The sequence below is a fragment of the Dendroctonus ponderosae genome, unplaced genomic scaffold (genome assembly GCF_020466585.1).
Source record: "Dendroctonus ponderosae isolate FM_Combo_2020 unplaced genomic scaffold, Dpon_F_20191213v2 Dpon_F_20191213_2, whole genome shotgun sequence".
Lineage (NCBI taxonomy): Eukaryota > Metazoa > Arthropoda > Insecta > Coleoptera > Curculionidae > Dendroctonus > Dendroctonus ponderosae.
In genome coordinates, this window is record NW_026018165.1 from 12,474,057 (window position 1) to 12,499,005 (window position 24,949).

At 32.3% G+C, this 24,949-nt stretch overlaps 1 protein-coding gene across 1 annotated transcript in view; it reads right to left on the reverse strand.

Moving 5' to 3' along the window:
* Nucleotides 1-24,949, reverse strand: part of LOC109544564 (roundabout homolog 2) — a 226,804-nt gene that overhangs the window by 14,065 nt on the left and 187,790 nt on the right. The window contains exon 4 of the mRNA XM_019914838.2: nucleotides 432-710. Within this exon, the coding sequence (XP_019770397.2) occupies nucleotides 432-710 (279 nt within the window). The remainder of the gene's footprint in view (nucleotides 1-431; nucleotides 711-24,949) is intronic.

Genomic DNA, 24,949 nt, shown 5'->3' on the forward strand with positions numbered 1-24,949 from the left:
AATCAAAATCACTGTCAGTTTAATAACGCAATGTGAATTTGAAAAGTTTATCAGATCTACAGATGCACCCGCACTAAGAGAAAAATGTCGAATTCGAAGTGCATATGTGCATCCCAAGCCTCAGGCCTCAGACGCGAAGAGGCCGGAGTGGGAGCCCTCCCTCCCATAAAAAGTTATCACTTCAAAAATATAGTTGGTGTTCTCATTTGAAAAAAAACTTAAATTTATTTCTATCATTATTTTCTGAATTGACATAGGTTTTGCGAGGCAAGGCACACCTTCCTTCTTCATGTACGAATGTTTCTTACCTATTTAGTGCGTTTTAATTCGCGTTGTTTTTGCATACATATAGCGGCAGTTGCGTATTGGGAATGTTTAGATTATATTTTATTTAAATTGCTTGTTAGTACACGATTCAAGTATAAGCTTACCATAAATTGTTAAAATAGCGACAGAACTTTCCCGAAGCCCTGCTGTATTTCTGGCCACGCATTGATACCTTCCGTCATCGGCTGGTTTAGCATCGGTAATAGCCAAGTTCATACCATCCACCAGTTTCAATCTCGCTCCCAGCTCCAAAGTTTGTCCGTCTTTTCTCCAAAACACCTGCGGCTCTGGGGTGCCTCGTGGTGGAGAACATTCCATGATAAAATCTTCGCCAGCTGCAACTCTTCCATTTTGAGGTTCCAGTCGAAACTCATCTCGAATAACTGTAAAAGAAATGATCATTTCATTTACTATTGCATTACAAGTAGAATTTAAGGTCCACTTGGAAACGATTGCATAATTGCCAATAAAGTGGACATCTTTACATTTTCAAAGAACACTTTAAAAATGCATTCGTCGAAGATGCAGTTGGCACAAAAATTAAATGACGACAATTCAGTCGGAGGAATCCAGTTCTCAAAAGTAAAAAGAAGAATAGTCTGCAAAGAAATTTCTTTAAAGTTAAAGATGATTTTTAATAAGTTCAAGATTCGTCGGCGAGTGAACGAGTTAGTTTCTTAAAGGAACATCACACACAACATTAACCAATGGTAAACATTCAGGTTCATATTATCAGAAACCGAATACGCCATTCAAAAACTATATCGATTGATGTAATCGATATCTGTAATAACAATTATATTTTTAATGAATAACATAAAATACATAAAGACTTGTTTATTATTTTAGCTACAGGCTATGTATTTTATGGACTTGGTTGCTTCTGAAAAATGCACATAGATGTTGACAAAGTTGTCGCTTACAAAAACAAGCAAAAAATGAGCTACATCAAATAGGAATTGCCTCATTATTTACCAACCCTTAAAAATATTGCGTCCATAAAAAAGAAAGTATATCTATAACGGCCCATATGTTATTTCCTTAGCTCGATATTTCCCAGCTTTGCCTCTATTCTTTTATCACATTTAACACTCAGTTTGTTGTGTTTTATGGTGATCATTTATAGAGTGGAAGAAGTCGCTTTGAAACTTTTCTGGAAGTAGCTTAGATGTTATATCTAGTTGTTCTCTTGTCTCTCGCATATAAACTGCTGGTTTATGTGTCTTGGCGCACAACAACAATTCTCACATACTTATTTAATTCAGAAATTTAAATGAAATGGCATGCGTATACTGTGTTAAACGAAATTAAATACAAGAAAGAATAATATGCAAATCTGTTAATTTTTGCTAAACTGCTTTAGGTTGAAAGGTTTCCGTTTTCTTCATGAACATTGCTAAATATACTGCACCGTCTTTAAAAACGATGTATTAAGACATTCATATATGTAGTTGTATAAAATGAAAATAAAATGAAATGTCTAAACTAGGCTACACGGAATCAAACACAACAAAGAGAAATGGACAAACGTATTAATTTTGGTTAAAAAAAGACTTGGGTTAAAAGGTTTATATTTTCTTCTTGAACACTGCTAAATAAACTGTACATGGCTAAAAACTGGGAATTAAAAAACTCGAATAGTTTGAAGCAATTTTCAACTGATATTCTCCTTTAAAGCTGTATAATCTAATGTGCCGAAGGCATTGGCCAGATTAGTTCAACGACGTCACTCGTATTCCAATTATCGAAAGTTTCCGGCTAATTGAAACCAAACACCAACTGAAATTTATTTCCCTTGAGCTCACTTTATTTTGGAGTCAATGATGTATATCAGGGCCTTATTAGTAGGTGTAACACACTTTGCCATAATTAATGTTTTGTCAGGCTTTATTGGGATTGTGCAGAACTGTAGAGCGTGTATATGTTACATCCAATACTAATACAAAATACGACCTAGCATTTTCATCGATTATTCGCGCTATAAAATAGAACTGTATTGCCATAGAAAATTGAAACTCCCTGAATCAAGAGAACTGATTGAAGTTCATTTGAGTGATATTTTGCATCGAATTAATGGAAAACTGCGATGCAAAATCAAAGCTTCACTAAAAGTAGTTTTGATTCAAAATCTTTAAATTATGAACGCCACAAAATTGCAATCCCTGTCATGGGTGCTGAAAAACCAAATCCATATCGTCTCAATTTAAAAGCCATTTACTATTTTAATTAAAAACGATGCCGTAAATTGAATCCCTATAAAATATCCCTTGTTAATGAGGAAAAGGAAATTATCTTCGCTTTTCCATCGTTCCGCACTTCCCTAATCTACAAGTGTAATGCCTTCACTGATTATCAATTAGTATCTCAGGAATTTAATTGCAGGAGCAAAATATAGTGAGGCAAGATGGCGTGCGTGGTTCTATTTGAAACGAACCAAGCGAGTTTGAATTTTGTCCAAGTCGCTTGGGATTTAGTAAATGAACTCCACTATACAGAGTGATTTATATAGACCGTGCATTAGGAGTTTTCCGACTTACAGTTCTTGTAGAAACTTCAACCTGTATACTGAGATATTCTCTGGTGCAAAAGAAGGCGATCTTGCCAAACTTTTATTAAGGAAAAGTGCCCTTCTATTGATGGTAAAATTGCTTAAAAAGTTATGTTTTTTGGAATATCGGGAGAAAAATACGATGGATTGGATGACACCCTGTATATTTTTTGAGAACATCGTTCTAAATAGAGAAGGTAAGTAACATAATCGATTTAGTTAAAATAATGTATTTAAAAAGTGGTCTGGAAAACAAATTGAAAACCGTCTTAGAGTTCAACACTCTCCCCTAAAATCGTCAAAAAAAACCTGAAATAATCAGAATTGTTCAAAAATGTACCACATTCCAGAAGATTTTCGTTTTCAGTGGGCATAAAATGCCTATTGCGCGCCTGATCGGAGTTGCTCCAGTCAAGCTAAAAAACAGTATTAATCCCTAACATTACTCCTCTCAATTAATACTACAAAATGAATTAACATTTCATTTATAACAAAATCTTTTGGTTTTAAGGCAAAATATACACAACTGCAATTATCTAGATGTTTTGTCAAAAATGTCCAGAGTTGCCTGATTTAAAGCGTTTAGTGGAAATAGAAAAATAAAATTCAACATTTTTATGACATTATTGTAAGCACATTTTTTTTTCTACAAACTAAAATAGAACCCAAATGCCAGCGATCCAGAAAACTGGAGCTCAAGTTTCCATTTTAGTGTGTAGTCCATTAGTGATATTAAATACTAGTCTACTTGCGAGATAAATAAAAAAAAAATAATATGAAATGATCGAAAATTTGAAGAAGATTTTGCTCCATACAATAAGATATTCAAATTTTCGAAATCAAATTATGCCAGGTAGTATTTGTACATGAAATTGGCAAAGCACTCCATAAACCATATCATATACAGACAGCGTCCGCTTAAACATTAATATGCGTAACCAAAATTGGATTATTTACTTAGGGTAAATTCACTTGTGTATGGCGCAATATGGTTATAACAAGAGTGGCTGTCTCGTCCATACCATTTATACAAGATCAGTGATTGATGCAGCCATCAACTACTATGGTCGTTCTACACGAGCTAATTTGATTGGATTTCAAATTTTAGAGCTGAGGCATGCGGCAGTAGAGTGGAGTTCGGCTCAAATTATTTACAGTTTTTTATTACTGAATCTCGATCTTTCAGCTTCTTATAGACTCCACTGTGCCAGTTTCTTTTTTGTCGCTTTTTTATGTTCCATTCCAATCATTCATATGCAACTCCTGGTGTACATTGAGCATGTAAATTAATTTATTTAGGATTATTAAAAAAAATGTAATTAGATTCATATCAATTCAGAGGCATACACACTTTTTAAAACACATTTTGTCTCTTTTTGACAATTCATCTCTCAATCTGCTTCATTAAAATTCAGAAAAATTTACCTTTAAACTACAGAAAATATACTATTCCACAAACGCAACAAATTGCCGAAGCTGCCTAAATCATGTTTCCTCTGAGTCCACGATAACAAACGAGCTCCGTTAATGACTTAACAAGAAAATCCTAATCGACAATTTTCTTTGAACGATACAGGTAACAAAAAAAGATTGATAGCCCATCGAAAGGTAATCTACACCCTTCCAACTTTAAATTGTTTTTATTTGTAACGGAAAATTGATAATCCGTTTCCGGGTTTTTTATCCTCTTCTTATATTTGTTACATCAGAGCGATAAGAAAATTTTGCGCATATGGCCACTATTGTTCATTTTTCTTTTCCGGGACTCTATTTCAGGGTTCCGGGATTCCTTGTTTCTTTTTCATTTTCGTGCTTCCACCTCGCGTGTCAGCTCGTAATTCGTGTGAATTCGGCCAGAAGTTCTGAAGAAAAATGGTGTTTTAGGGATCTGCAAATGATTTTGTAAATGCTTCTTTGTTTCAGGCAGATGGGGATTTATGATTTATAATTAAGAGGTTTGGAAAATTGTTGAACGTTCAAGTTAGTTCTTAAATAGAATTTAGGCAAAATACAACAATTGTAAATCATTCGATTTGAAACTACTAGCACTAGTAAAATCAGATCGAAAAATGTACACCTAGTTAACACCAAAAATCTTCTTCAGACACGTTTATCGGGCTAATTCAGCTTTTTTACAATATTAAAAATATTATTAACTAAACTCGAAACAAGATAAGAACATGCATAAATCGTAAATCCATGCTTTGTACAATAAAGGGTCCTTTTAGCGCATATTTTGTTCATGAAAACTTCTGCATGGTCTAAAACTGCAATCAAATGGGGAAATGCAGTTATCAAATGTTTAATGTTTTCGGGCTGATACGAGTTTTGTACCAAAAAATATAATTTTTACCCAAGATTAAAGTACCTTTCTGTTCGACTATATTGAAAATTGTTATCAGGAAAAGAAGATCCAAAGTAAAAACCACATTTAAACATTAAATTACATCCATTTGTAATGAATAATACGTTTTTTCTTTTTACTAGTAGTAACAAACTAGTATATCTACACTAACAATAGAAATTGTAGTACAACTATAGGAGATGAAATCTAGGTTGCTCTGATATACCATAATAATTAAATTAAACCAATTTCTAATAAAATAATTCATAAATAATCACGAGTGTAGGAAAATTAGTAAAAAACAGCAAAACTATTTTTTTTATTGAAAAAAGGCATATTTACATATTCGAACGCGGTTTTTAGATCTGATTAAATTACTTAATAACAATTTTCGATGTTGTCTTAAATAAAGGTAGTTTACTAAATTTGTATGTTTTGACAAACCTTATACGAGTATACGCCTGAAAAGTCTTAGTTTTTAGACTATACAGGACTTTGAATGGAAAATTACTTTTCCTAAATATTATAATAAAAAAGTCCTCCATATGAATTCAATTTACGGAGACATGCTGTATATTGTATATAATGTTTTTATTAAATATGTAATTATAGTGCAATATGATCCCTCTATATGCTCTAGTTCTATTCTGGCAACGTTATTGCCACGAAGATCAAATCTTTTAAACTTCTGAAAACAAAGGAATACATTTAATAAATTCAACTCTAAGAATTATTCCTACTAAAACATAATTTAGTAGTTTAGATTCTAGATACCTGACATCCCTTTATTATTTTCATTTCGGGCCTCTTTGAGAATATTGTCGCGTATAGAGGACTAATTACTGCATAAAACGCAAAGTTAATAGTTGAATTTGTCCCTCTTCAGGGTATTTTACACCCCCATACACATCTGTTAGATGGTAAGATAACAACTTCAGTTTACGTGTACATGAGGGCCAAAATGTTATCGTTTGTGCACCACTGTTTACTTAATTTATAGTGAACGTTAGCATATTAAGCAAATTTAGATTCTATGCTCTCTCTTTAGTCGTCCTTTTGCTTTCCGTACGCCTGCCTTATTCCGATGGTTTGTATAAATGGTCCTGATCATTAGAGCTTACTTAGTTTACTAGCCGTTAGGAGCTTACTTTGCTTTTCAATAATTTACTACTTACATGATGATAACTGAAGCATGGTTTATAAAAAATGCTAACAGAGTTAAGTTGAGTGCTCATATGGACATAATTAATGAATATATATATTTATTGATATTTATTATGAAACTATTATATGATATACCGTGGAACAATACCGATCTATACATATAATTACTATATGATTTAATTGTGACGTTTTTGAACATTTTGTTAATATTACGATCAGCGACATAATTAAAACTAATGATTAAATGGATTACTTGTATAAATTATGTACATATTTTGGAGCTGATTAATAATAAAAAATTGGCTATCCGTAATTACATTTGGCAGGCATTTTCATGAAAATTAACTCACATTCGGTTTTTGTGGTATTGTGTTCTGTTTTAAACATGCCTGAAAAGGTTGTAGATTTTCTGCGATTGCTTTTAATTCTAATCCATAAACGTAAGTATGCAATTTGAAATTTGGATTTCGGTTGTAGAGAAAAAATCAAATCGAAAGGTAGTACCTACGGGCAACAGCGTTAGAAAGTTTGATTCTAAAACTTATTAATAAAACTTATAAACTAAAAAATTAATATGTGGTTTAGTTCAACGTGCTCGATGCATTATGCATATATAATGTAGGCGCAGTTAACATAGATTTTTTTTTTATTTTCACAAAAAAAATACGTTAGACGCATTAACTCCTGTATTTGATTTGTCATTTCCAACCTAACTGGCAAGAGAAAATTTTACATTTTAACTATTCTTGATGTAAACGTAATGTAATGTAATTCTTGATGTAGATCGTTGTTTGTAACTTTTTTCATGGCTGCATCCTTCTTTCTGGACTGTCCTCTGCGGTAATACACAATTGTTTTATTTCAGATTGGTTTTTGTGTCAAAATAAAACCTTAAAAGAAACCATTCAACTTGCAAGCAACAGCCATCTTAACAAATGTATTACGTTTACCTTATTTCAATATTGAGAACAGAGGACGCAAAATGTAGCAAAAAATAGTTGAATGGTAGTTAAATAAAAAGTTACAGCTAAAATAAAAATAGTACTAAAATTGAGTAAAAAACATTTACTTACTAAAAACCAAATCAATGACTAAATCTAATAGGTAAAACTAAAATATAAATATAAAAAACAAATCATTTTACTGATTATCACATAAATTCGTCTCTGTAATGGTTGAGAAGAACTCAATGTTTCAAAATTTCGAGATTTAAACTCTAAAACAGAGTTAAGTTAAACTTTCTTTGACAACTTTCACTATAAAAAAAAATCAGATTCCTTGGAGTACACACTGACTTGAACGTTCGTTGTGTCGCAGAATTGACTAATTTAGACTTGCCCAAAAAATTTAAACTTTTTTACATTTAAAACTGTGAAGAGCACAACATAAAAACTAGACACAAACTCTCGACAAATTCGTCAACAAATATTTAACAAGATGCATGATCGTACCTCATGAAACTTATCTAATTTGATTGGAAGTTACATGTTTTACTCTAAAGTTTCTGTAACTCCATTTAGAGATCGTGTCAGAAAGCCATATTGTCTCTATATTGGCAGATTGTATCTATTAGCTGTTTCTGGCAAAGAGATTCAAACACTACTTAATAAAGGCAAAATAAAAACTCTATTTTCAACTGCTAACATCCAACAAAAATGTAAGTAAACCGTTAAGTTTGAATCACTTAGTATTAACAAAGCACAGTCTCAAAATAAAATTGAAATTAATTGTTAGTATGAAAGCATAATTTTAATAATTTACTGAACTCAATTTTTGATGTTGCTTCCATGCATTGGAATCCATAGTATTTAAGTGGATTTTCCGGACACATTCAATATTTAACCAAACCAATTGTAATCAAGAACTGATGGTCAGAATCAGCTATTATTATATAAATAGGTAGCATCTATCACGCAATATTTTTGCTTTTGTTGCATTTTCCAAAGCGCCAGCGCTTACCGTTGATATTAATCCTAAATAACGCGAACGTAAATGGGATTTTATCACGAAAATCCTTGGCAAGGTGATTTAAGAAGTATTAAATTTTTTAATTAAAGATTACCAAGACGGATTAACAGTGTAAATAACTATTTAGGCGGAAATTAAAATCGAGAACACCGTATTTCACTAAAGTGATTGTAAATTTTAAAGAGAAGTGCAATAAATTTCAAAGAATTATAACATTTTGTGGATTTAAAAGTACTAGAAGTAGATGCGAGGTATTTTTTGGTCATAATATTCGAATGCTATGTTTCGGTAAATGCAAGATATAAAATAAATGGTGTGGTGTCTAAAAAGTCACCCATTTTATACAGTATATTTCTCTCAGTTTATGCAGAATCAGAATAAATACAAATAGTAACCTCTTATTAAGGTATGAAAGCTATAATTTCAGAAATCATATTATCGTTTCTGCTTCCTATTTTTCAGGATTTATCGACACACGAATTCAAATAAACCAGCAACATTTTCGCAAAAAGTTCTCGACTAACAATTTTAAAGATATTTCAATTATACAAAATTATTTTACTCGAAACAATAAATAAATTGTCCAATTCCATACTTTATTTGTGTGAGAAAATCGGTATTCTTGTGAAAACAAATACAAGAATATGCACAAATATAAACTTAATGGGTAATGGGTGAGTACTCGTTTTTGGAAATCATTACTAGACCGGAAAACTACAATCGCAATTGTAATTTGGTCTAGAAAACCGCAGTTGCACTATGTATAACATAATGGTCCTGCCAGAATGACAACATTAATTTAATGTTAACAAGCGCATTGAGTAATTTGTAAAGCTGTTAATGGACTAATTTTTAAACTTAAATCGTTTACCAGACAAATCAGCTATTAAAACAGACTTTTTTAGAAATATAGAATTTGAATGAAATTGAACATTTATTATTGAACGAATGGAAAACACTAAGCAACTTTTCTTACTTCGTGCGCATAAAATGCCATTTCGGAAGAAATAAACACACCTTTGGGAGCTTATGCAACTTTAAGCTTTTGAGCAAGCATGCTTTATCAGGAACGTGAACAAAACTTGTCCTACACCGGCTTCACTCACCTAATGCACGGGATGTTAAAAGCATCTTAACACGTTCACGCAAGTTTTTCAACACCAAAAAATCCGCCGAAACTACCAAGTTTGTAACTTTGAGGACCTGGATTCGCATTTAAATGCGGTCTAAGCTAAATTTTTGCTGCTTTACAGGAATATTCAATCGGGCAAAAGGAACATTCTATAATCCTGCCGAGTTGGGTTTAGTGCCGCTTTTCCGATAGCAGAGGCGTGCTATTTGTACTATAAAATAGAGTTTTGTTGCAACATGTGCTTCCAAAATATTCTAGTAATTACACATTTAAAGAACTTTGGATATTGTATCTTTCCACCATTAAATGAGTATTAAACATTTGGCTGGGTCGCTAAAATACGGTTTTCTCAAATACCATTTATTAATTTGTTGGAACCGGCTGCATTACAAACAAAAAATATTTTGTAGGTTGCCTTAAGTGTAATACAAACTGTAGATTAATGAATTCTATAGATACGCTTCTGTCTGTGGCCAAATTTAAACCACGCGAAGAAGGGTAGATAAACAAAAGATGAAACTTAGTCATGGCTCTTTATTGTTCGAGTTCAGGCGAGGTTAGAGCTTAATATCACGACTATAATGTTTTAGATTACTTTTGTGAACTAAGTCTTCTACCAAATAAGCTTTTCCGAAGTTCAAATGGGTCAAAATGGGGAAAGCCAACTAACTACAGAAATAAAACAAATAATCTGTCGGTTTCTATAAAATTATTAACTTTGGGTTTAGATACATACATATAATTTTTATTATTATATGTAGCTGCTGACAAGCAAATTGAATTGAATGAATTTTTATTGAATGTAATATTCATGATCAATTCTCAAGTTCCAAATAAAAGTTTCATTCTAAATAAGTAACACGTTTTTCGTTCGAATTAAAATGAAAATATCTATCAGATCAAAATGATTTGATAAGTACTAGATTTTCATGACGATCTAAACATCCACACAAAAAATACTTATATTCTGCATATCTTTGAACAAAATAAAATAGTAACTTTAATGTTGTTTTTTAATTACCATTTAATTTTCTCAGAGAAAACAAATATTCATATATTAATAAGATCTCTTATTTTCTAGAAAGTAGATCACATACTGATCCAAATCCTAATAATGTTCTGGCAAGTTGTACGGTCGAAAATTATTCAATTGCAAATGAAAGCAACATTTACTGCCATAGATTTTCTTCGATAATAATGGAATCTCCCGATTAACTGCTGTACCTACACAACCAGATAATGCTGTACAAAGTTCATGCCAGTATTCGATTTTCACTTATCTATGGACGTGCAACTAATTTTGCTGAATAACGCTCTAACCGGCACCACATCTCAAAATTATTTCCCCCAGTTCCTGCAATTTATGTTAGGAATTCCCAGGAACTGAACGCCTGCAAACAGGATACCGGAAACAAAATACTCCGACACATACACAGGATAACTGAAGCTTCGATATTACCTCATTAGATATGATTAAGCATAATGTTTCAATTAAAATTTATAACGTATATTTAAGTAACGTAAAAAACTGGGACAACAAAACTAGCCCAATGTTGAGAAATGGATGATTAAGTATTAAGTTCGAGTACAGTCGCAAAGAGAACACTACCTGCGAATATACGACAAGATTAGCAACAATTCTCTTGCTAATTGCTCAAGATCGCATATACTGGCCTCTTTGAAAAAGAGATTAACAAATCTTTAAATACATTTTGTTACGTATAGATTTATTCGAGAATAGTTATTTTTTATTAACTAGCAACATGAACTATTAACTCCCAACAATAATTTGTTGTATTTTTCATAATTTTTATTTTGAAAGTTTGCCTGTGGAAAATTGTGTTATCGCCCTAAATTCAATCATAGAATAGCTAGTTTGTCAATTGCAATACAAGAATGTGGTATCTTATACTATATTCACGTACTGATTACTTAGTAACTCTAACTCTTTTTTCAGTTCAATTCATATTCAGTTTTTCAAGTTTCACACTATTAACTTCTAGATTGAGTTTTTGTCAGTAATTTTGAGGAAGTGCTAGTATCCCCCAATAATTGTTACTTTTATTTGTAAGCCTATTTAATCCCATATATATCGAAGGCAAATTATCTCACCATTGAGAGAGACCTTTAAAACCAACTGCAAGAAATTAACGTTTTCCAAATCGTTTTAATTGCTGATGCTAAATAAACGTAAGCTCCCACTTCAATCAATATAAACGTATTCGAAAGATCGTCAAAGCTCAATAAAACAGATTATCTACCTTATTCATTCCCAATGGAAACCTCCACCGACCAATTTCTATGCAAAATGCCGACGTGTCTGTGATGGCATAGAGAAACAGTCGACTTTGGCTTAGATAAACAACGCTTATTATGAATGACACTTTCTCTGAATATAAAACACTCAATTTCATGCTATGTGCTTACGACGGCTCCATTCTTATCTAGGGTGGATGGCAGTCTTCTTATTTCCTTTTCCGCTCTTTCTGCATGGTGCTTCTTTTACCTTATATAGTTTTAATGCCAGTCTAGAAGCATAATCATTAGCATGGAATATTATTTCTAACAAAAAGAAGTTTTATCGTCGTTCGAAATTGCATTTATTGAAAATAAATACTTTATTGCGCATATTTACAAAAGGTGAAGTCAAGTGAATGTGTATGAATGTATGTTTTGCTTACTGTAGATGCTGCTTGTGAACGGTAACCATTTTATTTCATAATATAATTAACTCATTCAATATACTCCCAATTTAATAATAGCAACAAAAATTTGAATTATAGCAAAAGCGCTTTGGATCAAATCCGTCTGGTAGATAATAGCGAATTTCGTGGGTTTAAAGCTAAAAGTGACCAAGTTCAAAATTGCCGTATTTGTCTTCAAAAACTGATATAATCCCCTAAGGCCACGCAAACAGGTGCACTAAAATATGTTTTAATAACTAAGTTTCCAAAAAGATTCTGATATCATTTTTGGCTCGGTTTAAAAGTGCATTTACCAAAAATTTTTATTTTAGACTTGCCCAGTTTAGCTTTAGGCCCACGATTTTAACTTTTTAAATAATATAATATAGATAAACATTTGAATTAGTGGATACATTAATTATTAAATTGGTAAAAATTATTAAATTGGTAGAACGCAGGCATCCTGTGGCAAGCGATTTCGAAAAATGTCTTGGTTTAATAACATCATAAATACTTTTTGATACTGTTTCAAAATCAGTCTATAAAAGTTCCATAACCATTCAATAACCGGGAAGTTGATAACGCTTGAAACTACAAAGCTGCGATTTTCATTTTGCAGAGAAACAGCGACTGTAGAATTGGCCGCAGTGAGAAAAAGCAACTAAACATTCGAATAGATTTTTTTTTTATTTTAATTATTTCATATTTTCTAAGCGGTTTACAATTTTTTTGGAACCATTTTCGAATAAAAAATTCAGGTCATTGTCATCAGCTTTGGTGTTCCGGTTGCTTCCAATCGCTATCGTTCCACTTATCAGAATATTCAGAGTTTTTAGAAAATTTACAAGTTACAAGTAGCTTTTAATGGGTTAATAAGCGCGTCTTGAAGCCGATTCTGATATATTTCTTTTATCACGACTCATTGTTTCCTTTACCACTTCACATACTATTGTTAATTTATTGTTAGAATTTATAATAATATTTAATTACATAATATAATTACTAAGCCAATGATTGGATTGAATCAATCTGCGCTGGATATCGAGATATCCCGCGTAAACTTCTAGATGAAAAATATTTTTTTAAATTAACTATTCTTAGATGATTATCTTGACAAAACTCTATTTCTCTAATTTCTCATTATTACTCCTCAGATAATTTTATCCCAATATTGTCAATATATTCTTGTGTGTTGTTTCGACAATGATTCTACTGATTAATGGTTTCGTTAACTTTATTAGAAAGTGAATGGGTCCACTATTGAACTAGCAAATTTAAGGAATATTTTTGGAACTCAGTAGAAGAGACCAAGATGTCAAATATCGAATTTTTCTCAACTAGTAAAAGTGACCAAACTTTAGTTGTTTTGCGCAAAGAAACACGCATAAGTAGTTGAAAGTTCCAATAAAAGCATTGTTTCTAAATGTAAGAACACCTTAGCTTTCAGTAAGAAATAATTATTTGTAAAACTTTTGGGTATTTCCTCTATGCTCCCTAAACAATAAAATCTAATTTGTACATGCACATGAAATTCAATTAGCGAAGGACGTACTATAATGTTTCAAATTTGTGTTCGCAAACTTATGCGAAAAAAACCGAAAAAGATGCCCGGATCTTGTCTTATAAATTATTGGATATACTTTCCTGACTGTGTTTCAATTCCAAATCAAAATTAATTCCTGGGTTTCAGTATATTTATTGTCTCTATTTATCAATTAAAATACGTTTCGGTGTATTTTTCCCCCATCATCAGTTTTTCTAAAATAACCGATAGTTAAAAAAAATTTCATTAATTTAAAAAACAACCACAGTTCGTCAACAGCCTCATCATATCACACATTAAAATACATCACAATTGCAATACTTGAAAACATTCTAAAATTAATTAGGTCTAACAGGTGAGGCCTGATTAAAGAGAATAATTATAATAAGAGAAGAGTCCATGAAATGATACAGATTAAAAAACATAACAATGCTATGAATTTCAGATCGGATACCGACAATCTTAGCTTAGTATATCACACATTAATTAAATGAAATAAACATAGAATATTAACTAACATCCGGTATATTGAAGAATTTTGCAAACCAAAAATAATATCCTCAGAATACAAAGAAAAATAGCTGAAAGTAAAAGAAATCAATATAAACAGTATTTTATTCGCCTTGTATCCAAAACGGACAAAATTAATACTCCAAATGTATGCCAAGGCTTAAAGCAGCAGCAACGCTACACATGTAAGTAAAAATATTTAAGTTTCTGAACGAAGAATTTTAGTCTCTTCCCAGATTTGATTGTCCTGACTAATCACCTGTTAGGTCTAATTAATTTTAGAATGTTTGAAAGTATTGCAATTGTGATGTATTTTAATGTGTGATATGATGAGGCTGTTGGCGAACTGTAGTTGTTTTTCAAATTAATGAAATTTATATTTTAGAAAAACTGACGATGGTGGAAAAATACACCGAAACGTATTTTAATTGAAAAATAGAGACAATAAATGACTGAAACGCAGGAATTAATTTTGACTTATAAATTATTTAATTTATAGCAATGTGAAATGCTGAATGCTTTTAAGACTCTTTCTGGACCGAATACAGCTGACGCAAATCAATAGATTCGAAGCGGAGCTCCCGAAGCTTGTCGGTGGTGACACGCTTAAAGCATAACGATTTTTCTCAAAGTATTTTTTGTCAGTTTCTTAATCAGATAATACTGGCTTGTCATTGTCTTTCTGTGCAAAATTAGAGATATCGAATATACACATTTCAAGTTACAAACCCAAAATCAGTAGGTATATTTATAACGACGTTTTTAACAGAATTTCTGTCTTTAGTTGTAAAATAAGAAGGTTTATGCCTGCAGACCATTGGAATTAAGTATGCAACAAATTACAGCGTTATTCAAACATCACCAATAGCCGCTTTAGGTGTGTTTTGTACACTGCAGTTTGACTCAGATGCAGAGATTCACGCCCAAGCCTCGAACTATAAATCTCTTTGGACATCTTCCCAATCAGCCAAACTGTTTTTTAGTATGCCGGTAAGGCCAGCAACCCCTAAATTTCCAACCGAATTGCAATCCTGTCAGCTGTCGACGAATCGCGCCAAATAATTGTAAAATGTCCTTCCAATTTAGCTTTTTCTCGCTAAATAAAAATTAATGTGTCTCTAGGCCGATAAAGTCAAATTTAAAGTCAATTTTAAGCGGGCGGAAAACGACCGGAAATTGAGATAGTCGCCGATACGATTCGGCAAAATTGATTCGTTGATATATCAATCAGAGGGTGTTCATTTCCTCTTCTTTTTAGATCGGTTAAGTGGCTGGGTTCCAATAGATTTATTCTTTTCCGGCGTATCAAAAAGGACCTAGTTTATTTCTAACATTTGATTCTGCAATCTATTACACAATTCTGCACAATAAACCGGTTACGCCAGCAAGTTACTTTTCTATTTGCTTTAGATAAACATATTATTAATCAACCATACCACCTGAAACTCACCAATAAAAAATGCTGACGCTTCTAATTAATTAAAATCTGACAACAGCAAGCCGTGAGTAATCCACTTTTCCTCCATTTTCCCTTTTCCATTGATTTTCACTGGATTTTATCCGATTGAGATCAAAAACCAATCAAACACTACCGAAACGAACTGATGAAAATCTGGATTTCTCGGACAGATAAATTTGTCATTTGCCTTATCATCTTGAGCGATTTGTTGATGATTTGGGCTTTCAAATCTTGCTCTATTGATGGTTTAGGACATATTTTTTTGGAGGCAAGCATATTATGGTGAACAAATTGGCTTTAGCGCTTCGTATTGATACTTTCTAATAAGTCAGGTATGTTGCTAAAATTCCCTTGGAGCAAATAGATATTTTTTTTCAAAATAATGAACTATTTTTCAAAGATATAATATACCTGAAAATGTTATTAAAAATAAAATATTTCAAAACAAACTTAAAATTACGGAGATTTTCTATTCCAAAAGTAGGCTTCCATAGTTTTCCTACAACAAGGTAGAGCGGCAATCACGCATAGAGGCAACTCGTCTGAGACCAACAAGTTCGTGTCTTTATGGTTGAATTTTAAATTGAGCTCTCCAAAACTTAAAATGTAGAAGAATGTCGAATTTCATGTAACTTTCCTTTAATGGAGACATTCTAAGTAGACTTTTCTGCCAACGTGCGATATATTGTGAGCAAATGGATTCTTGTGAGAAAGTGAAAAGCGTCGAAGAACGTGAACGTTGTCACCACTGAACGGCTAAATGCTGAAGTTTAACAAGCAACAGTTTAGGTCCCCAACCCCAACTGCACTCAACACAATCATGGAAAAAATTTACGGTTTCAACTACGGGTTTCCTTAATCGTCAACCTTTAAATGAACTTACTATCAAGTAATACAGAATTATCAAGTGATAGTAAGTTACTTACCATTTTATCAACTTTGAAGGATTTTGACGTGAAAAATTTCTAAAACAAATGTGTTTTCATTCACCACAATTTGCTCAACTGGTTAGGGGATTTTTCTCGACTAATGCTACTGACGAATTTTACAGCTTCGTCAGTCAAATGATATAATTTTTTAGATTAGGTTTGGTTTCACCACCTACCTTTATAGATTGACGCATAACCGCTCAATTAATTATGTAATGCTAATGAGAAAAAGTCATCTGAATGCATTTCGCTTAGTATTTCACATAGCAATTCATAGTGTGAATGTTTTTTGCAATTTATTATGTGCTTCAAATGTTACCAGAAAACACGTCCAGATAAATTACTTCGATTCTTAGATCACACTGTGTATTATTTCGATACTAAATTTCTTCATTTACGCAAATACCTATCACGCATCTCTAGAAACGTTGCTTTTCTCAAATAACGAAATGTTTTAGCAGTTTTGTTACTATCTCTTTTGCAAGGTATAGCAAATCCAATAGTCGCTCAAGTAAACATTAAGATACTTCAAAATATAGCACTATACATTTAATAAGAAAAAGTTGATTTAATATCTATATTTTCACGTACAAATATTTATCTACAAAATTTTCAGCTTCTATTAGTTCGTCTAATTAGTCAATCAAATTCCCCGGATTCGAAAAATCCTCTATTTCATCAACGCATACAAAGGCAATATTGTTTATACGAATATTCCACACGAACGGATTCGCATAATTTCTAAAAGTTAACTATTTAAAAGTTTTGGGTTGCTCGGCTTTTCCAGCAATTCCCTTTTTATTAATTCGCATTATTCGGAAACTCTTTTCAAGTTCGGAAACTTTGGCCTGCAAAACATGAAACTTCGGAGCAATTAAGACCAGACCATTAAGACTGATAGAAATTCGAGATTTTATCATTTGTAACTCCGAGTCTGAAAAAGATTTAACCCCTTTATAGTACTTTTTATTGTTGTGTTTGAATGGAATTGAAACTTCCGTTCAAATAGGGATGAAGCGAAACGACCTCAACTTGCATACCCGAAATTAATGCTTTCTGCAAGAATTGTTTTCTAATACAAAAAAAAGAAATGTTGTATGTATTCTTTTTCGGATAGCAACTAAGGGTAAACTGTCCAATGAATTAAACTTCCACCCTAAAGCTGATTTCGTCGGCTTAACGTTAATAAACTTTATCCAGGAAAAAATCAGTCACTACCATCCGGGGCTTCTCTTAAATTTGCCTAATCTCCTGTCAACTAGTCAAAATTAAAATTGCAATTAAGAAATAAAAATCCCAGGACCAAATACGGAGCAGTAGCAAACTAATTTGGCCTAATCACTTAATGGCGAGTTTTTGCGCTTCACGCCATAACGCATTTTTTCTAGAAAAGATTATGTGCTTTATTTTACGAAAAGTTTGGGTCCAAAATTACTTTTAATTGGGTTATAAGATTTGGCGCATAAGTAGACTTGACGGAAACAATGCAAATTTTTGATCTAAACCTAAATGATCGAATATAAGATTGTATTTGTGACCTTTATACAATAGTTACTGATGATGTAACGTTGCATATACAAGTACACAATATATATATATTTTAATACTGACACTAGAATGCAAAAATATTTTGCGGTTGTGCAAAAATGCACCATTAATGTTAATTCTTTCCGTATTTGTCTTTATCCCGCCAGCTAATCCTCTTCCCCTTTTATCTTGGAGGATCCCCTTCGTTTTCGCCAAATGATGGAAAACAAACTCGTGGCATGAATTGAAAACATCTAATTACAGCTATTTATTATCTACAGCCAAGCGAAATTTAATTTAATATTTTTGGCAAATTAATAAATAAGCTCATTGAAAATTAGTTAACATGATAGTAATTGTTGGATTAAGTAACTGACTCCAAATACGCTTAAAAAATATAAATTCAGGGGGTTTCAACTTTTTTATTATTCACTTCACGAAAAATTGCAAAATGTACTTAAGACAATAATTTTTCATGTACATGAACCTGAGTTTGTTAAGTATAATTTCGGGACACCCTGTGTATAAAGTCATTTTTTCGGCAATACTGGCGAATTATTAATTTCATTTATTTCCATAAAAATCTCGCTTGATTGCAATTAAGAACTTTAGCATACTGAAACGGTGGCATTTTTCTCTGCTAAGTTGAGAGAGTTATTTCAAAACAACTTACGAAAAAATCCTCGGAAATAATTACAGAAACGCTCAAGTGCCAGCAGCTTCACGGCACAAGACCTTTTAAATTTATTAGGGACATTAACATCAGGAATCGAGAACAAAGATTTATAACTTTGATCGTCAAAACAATGACTATATTTTTAGATGTCGTACGAGAATAGATAAGGATTTCTAAGTGAAGTTGTTCCACGCGTGTTTGTCACTTGAAAATACGGCATTAATAAAACAGAGCCGCATTAGTATCAAATAATTTTGAAAAAAACGTAATCGAATCCTATTTTCTCGTGCATACGCTTAAATAATCTTGAACTAAGAAAAGTGGTAAAGAAAAATGGCAAACATTATTCATTGAAAAGAGGAAAAACGTCGAATGTTATTGTTAATTATATTTATAATTAAAAGTTCAGAAGGATTAGATTCAGAAGGATTAAATAGCAAATCTAGATTTTACACCATTTACAAATGAGAAAAAGCATTGAAAGTATCACTTAATTGAAAGATAATATTATAGGTACTGTAAGAAGTAACAAATAATTGCCACAAACTGTTTTTAACTGGAATAGGCGAGTGCATATTGCGAAATGCGCCAACCTCAGGCACCCCCAGACCCGGTTTCAAACCTACTAGCTCTCATCAGCTGGGTTTAGCCTGAAATTAGCGATTCCAAAACATGCAGCTGATGAGAAAACTGATGAAACATGCAGCTGATGAGAGCTAATATGCTCGAAACCGGTCTTGGGGGTGCCTGAGGTTGGTGCATTTCGAAATCTGAACTTGTCTATTCCAAAAGCTCATGACGACTCCGTCCGGCTGATGCCGAAAGCTTTTCATTGTTCAATTTTTTTAACTGTTTCAATGGTGAGAAATGTTATGCAATTCCTAAATATTTAGTAATTTAAAAAAACCCATGTTGGTAACAAATAATTCATACATTTTTTAATTCACAGTGATTTATTTTTGTTATTTCGTATTACAATTTTAAAAGGCTATTTTAATTAAGCACAGTCTAGTATTAGCTAATGACATAACAGCTTTCGGTTAAGATCTGTTTAAATTTCATATTTAAGTATGCAGCTCAATTTCTATACGATACAAACTACTTTTAGTAATTCTACCGAAATATTAGTGAAATCGATTTAGTTCCATGCAAAATATGTGACCAGAACATATTAAGCATTTGATATTCCTAATTTTTGTTTGGCATTTTAGTTATAATTAATCTTTTCTCTGCATGGAACTGTTGCAAACAATGAAAATTGTAACTAAAACACTAATTCCATTCAGTTAAGATGATGTAAAATTAATAACTCTCGGGATTCTTGAATAGCATTGATTTAAGCAAAGATAATTAAATAACAAATATATTGAGTTTCCCTATGGAGAACTGAAATAAAAAAGCAACACAAATTAAATAAAATAATGAGAAACAACGATATCTGGGGACAGTTTACTAGATGGTAAAATTTTTCAAAAACAAAACAGCTATAACAATGTGCAAAAGTAAAACTCTCCGCCCAGATATAATCTCATTAATTAACATGTTACATACATGGACTGATAGCTAAACTTGCCACAATACTAACACAGTTTATAGCTTTAGTACCGTCAAATTGTAGGAGTATGTGTAATTTATTATCGATATTTTAACAGTACACTTACGTCAAATAAATTGTCTTGATGGATGGTAGTACCTGGGCGGTACCTAGCTGCATTTAACAATGTAGTTTTGATATATTTGGCGCTTTGGAAATCTGAGTGGGTGCTGCAATATTAACAATCGAAAAAATCGGAACAGGTTAACAAGAAGCTACATATGATTTGTCTGTCTACCTTTCTTGCAAAGAGGTGTGGCTGTAGGAAGCAGTCGGTACGTTTATGGTTTTAAAAAATGCTTCGTGTCATAAAGTTGGATCGGCACTCTTTCACGAGAAACTTACACATAATGCTTTATAAATGATTTCGCCCTGAATAGCTATCGTATATGGTCGTATAGTAACCAAGATATATATTTTTTAACGGGACTTAAGTTTTTTTTATCAAAAGAAAACGTATACAATGAAAGTACTTTCAATGAAAAAAAAAACGTATTTTCTTGCCACAAAAGCAAATTTAGTAATACATTATATTTGACTTTACTATACATTTGAGCGGGTGAAACCAATTTTTTTATCGCACAACATTTGTTCAAAGAGCAGTATATAATTTAACTTTTTACCGTTTTTTTACATGTGATTCGCGTGTCTGATTGAAAGTTAAAGACATCTCTTTGTCCAGTACTCCAATATATCAATCTTCTATTAGACCCATCAATCATGGAACGCTTTCCAAATTAACTTAAAAGCAAACGCACTTTAGAGAGGCGTCCTGAAGTTCACATATTATGTTGCCTACTAAAGATATACTGTAAACGTTTTAATGATCAATGTGCATAATTTGTTCTGTCTTCTAAAAGCTTGACCTCCTATCCAAACGCCCAATTTACTAGTTAATTATTTATGTTTCTAGTACCAGTACTTTTCAATTAATTGAGCTCTTCTCTTTGTATGTTAACTAAGAACATGTATATCCGCTATGCTATTGAGGGAGAATTAGGATTTAATTATTATTTTTGAACTATTTAATTATGCCAGTTTACGGAAAATAAATTTTGTAAACATGTTTTTTGATGCCCACAATTCACTGAGTCATTTTATTTCAATTATTAGTTTAGTCTAATCAAATTGTCAAAACCTAATATACATTTCTACCCATTTAATTTTTTAAATTTAGTACAAATCCCCAAATATTTTCATGGTTTATTTCAATCCAGTAACATTGATGTGATCGGATCCTAAATCGATACATAATTAAATATTTGAGGGAGGTTCCTCAGGATGCCAGAAACTTTCACCAATATTTTATTAAATCAACTTGTTTTGAATAGGAAATCCCCTGGGTTTCTTTAAAGTCTTCGTCATAATCACAATTTAATACAATAAAGTGCAATTTGGCAGAGAACTTTTATTGTACATTTTATGGCCGAAATTCAAACTTAAATTAATTTTCGTAATAAATGTTTCAAATTTTATTATTAGCTTAACTGGCCAAAACATCAAACGATTTATTTATTTGCATGTTTCCAGCATAAAACGTGATACTTGTAGCTTGAATATGGGATTTTCAATCTGAAAAACTATTAACGTATGCTAAAACTATAAATATTATTAGCAAACGTATTTAGAGCCAACATTTAGGAAATAGAAAATCCCATGTTACTGTATAAATTCCGTGATTTAGTACATATTAAAATTCACATGAAAGTAACTGAAAATATAACTAAAATGTTCTGCACAACAACGAGTTTTTCTAGTGGACCAGTTGGAAAGCGCTTTTAGTCGGCAGCATAAACAATATATCTTACCTTTCGTAAAATTTATTGGTCTACACGATTTATGGCTCAGCTTTAAACAAAACAATACACCACCTAAATCTGAAAATGTCGAATTTAAAGCCTGTTGCATGGAATAAAATCGTGCAAAAGCTTGAAATATTATATCTAAGCTCCGGGTAAAGGATCGTCGAAAGTGTACAGTGATTATTAATTAAAACGTAGGAGAAGTGCAATGGGAAAACTACACTAATTAATTTCGTTGAGTTACTTCTCTATTTACAGGCTTCTATTTGGGAACGCTGACAGACAGAAAATGGAGGAAATATTTTTATGAAAGTCTAACCTGAAAGGTTTTTAAGATAGTTCTTCCGTTCAAGATAGAACAGGTGTAATTATTTTTTGTTGGTGCTTAAGACAATGGTTTTTGAGAAACCTGCCAACATTTTCTTATCGATAGATCACGTTTTAAAAAGGTCATTTATTTATCTCCGGAATGCTGTAAAAAATTAGGGTTCTTGGTCATTTTGCTTCCGAGAAATGAGCCAAAACAAGACGAAAAACATAAAAATTTTGCTATTTGGGTCAATACTACTCGAATTTCTTCACCAGCGTTGTTATGACCGAATCGAATTTTCGATTCTCTATCCAACGATGCCAAAACGAATTCTGTCGCTCAAATGGAGCTTGGGGAAACTTCGATTCGAAAAAAGCAGCGTAATGTTTGAGTCGATTTTGCAACTCAAACAAAAAAAGCGGAAATCTAAAAACTTCTTGAAATCAAGTTTTGTTTGAGAAAACTGCCAACATTTTCTTCCGATGGTTCAAATGATAATTTTCTCTCATAATCATGACGGAGGTGAACTTTACGGTCTCATGAAGATAACAAGTGCTGTATAATTGCACTGAAGTAGGGTTCAGTCAATACCTAAAATAATTTGAAATCCCTTCCACTGACGCCCCTGTAGTGAACGAAAATAACCGACCCAAAAGCCATTTAATTGGCAAATAAAGATGCAAAACCGCCATATAAATCATTAAATTTCATGATACAGGCTTCCATATTTCAGCTGCGGCAGTCTTTCATGTTTTCCACCCACTTACCCCACAAGCCAAACTAATGGCAGCAAATCACAAATCGGACGATTCGAAGTGGTTTGTTTTTGGGGAAGCACATCGGATCGCAACCGAGCTCATTATTCCTGGACCGCACTCTAATGGCAGTCATTTGTTTTAACCCTTTTACCCCCCGACTGGTTTCCCAATCCTGACTTGGTGCACTTTGCTGGGCCGTCCGTCCATCAAACAACCTGATATTAAATTGCGGAAATACTTTCATTCGATTTAATTCGATTTTCATTAATGTATCGGTCATAGTTTCGAAATACAGCTCATTTCCTGCATTAAATTGGTAATATATTTATGTTTTTCTTCCATCCTTTTATTTGCGAAGCTAGTAGCATATGCACGATTTTTCATATTATTCTGGGGGCTTCCGTGCAAAATGTTTGCGGATTTCTAAATGGTAAGAAATATAAACAAATGCCARCCATGTCGAGAARCCACACGAGATTWRTTASCATCATAGAGATAGCATYATWGTTTTTAAAAAACTTTTATAAAGAAACTTGTACCWTCAGCCGTTCCTTGATTGWCTTCGCTGCCATAAGAAATTCTAACATCAAAAAGTTACTTGTGTAATCCTGTGCAGGGGAGAAATAACCAAGTAAAATACAGATAGATTAAAGTGAAAGTAACTCAGCATGGAGTCATTTATAATCATTCAGGGAAGCAACAACGCACGTGATCGTAACGTTTCGAATGTTGTAGTTTGCATCTAAGTTCCATGAAGGAAATCCATCACTATTCGAATAACAATACTCAAACGACTAATGAGTTATAAAAAGAACTCTTAAATACCCAAAATACTTAATGCGGTTTTAATTAATGAAGGTAAATCTACGGCTCTGTTTCACGATAACGAACGTTTCGGTCTTTGATTTGAATGCCCGACTCAAGGGGGGCATTTTGACCATTAACCAACCGCTGAGAACCATCGAGATATTTATGCTCGATTTTAGCAATTTTTATGGGTGTCAGTTTACTAATTGGTCTAAAGTGATGCCCCAAGTCATTATTCGTTCGGAGGTTTTGAAAGGCCTTTTTCTAAATATCATTGAATTGACTGAAACCTCCTTACTTGTATTTTTCTTGTAAGTATTGTAAGGTTTTATGGTTATTGTGAAGTTCAGAATTCATAATTTCGTTTAATATTTGCAAAAATACTATAACAAATTTTTTGACTTTCAGTTCAATCTTCTGTGTTATATTTACCGAAAGTTGTAAAAATGCTGTAGATTTACAGCTAATGAACCATTGATAATTATTAATATATCATTCACGTGGCAACATATGTTTTCCTTGTTCGCATTTATTAATATTGTCAGTTGTCTGGCAGTTTGGTAGATCAATAATTCAATTTAAATTTAAATCTGTAGACACACTTACATGTTTGAATTACTTTCTCCAACACCAGCTCTTTTCGGTTTTCCGAAAATTTGTTACTTATACAGGCGGCTTTATTTTTCTGAAGAGCAATCCGAAATAGTTGACTATATAATTACGCTACAAATGCTTTAAAAGTTCATTGGTTGAAACAGATTGTTCTTTTTTATATTGTATATACTTTCCTGACTGTGTTTCAATTCCAAATCAAAATTAATTCCTGGGTTTCAGTCATTTATTGTCTCTATTTATCAATTAAAATAC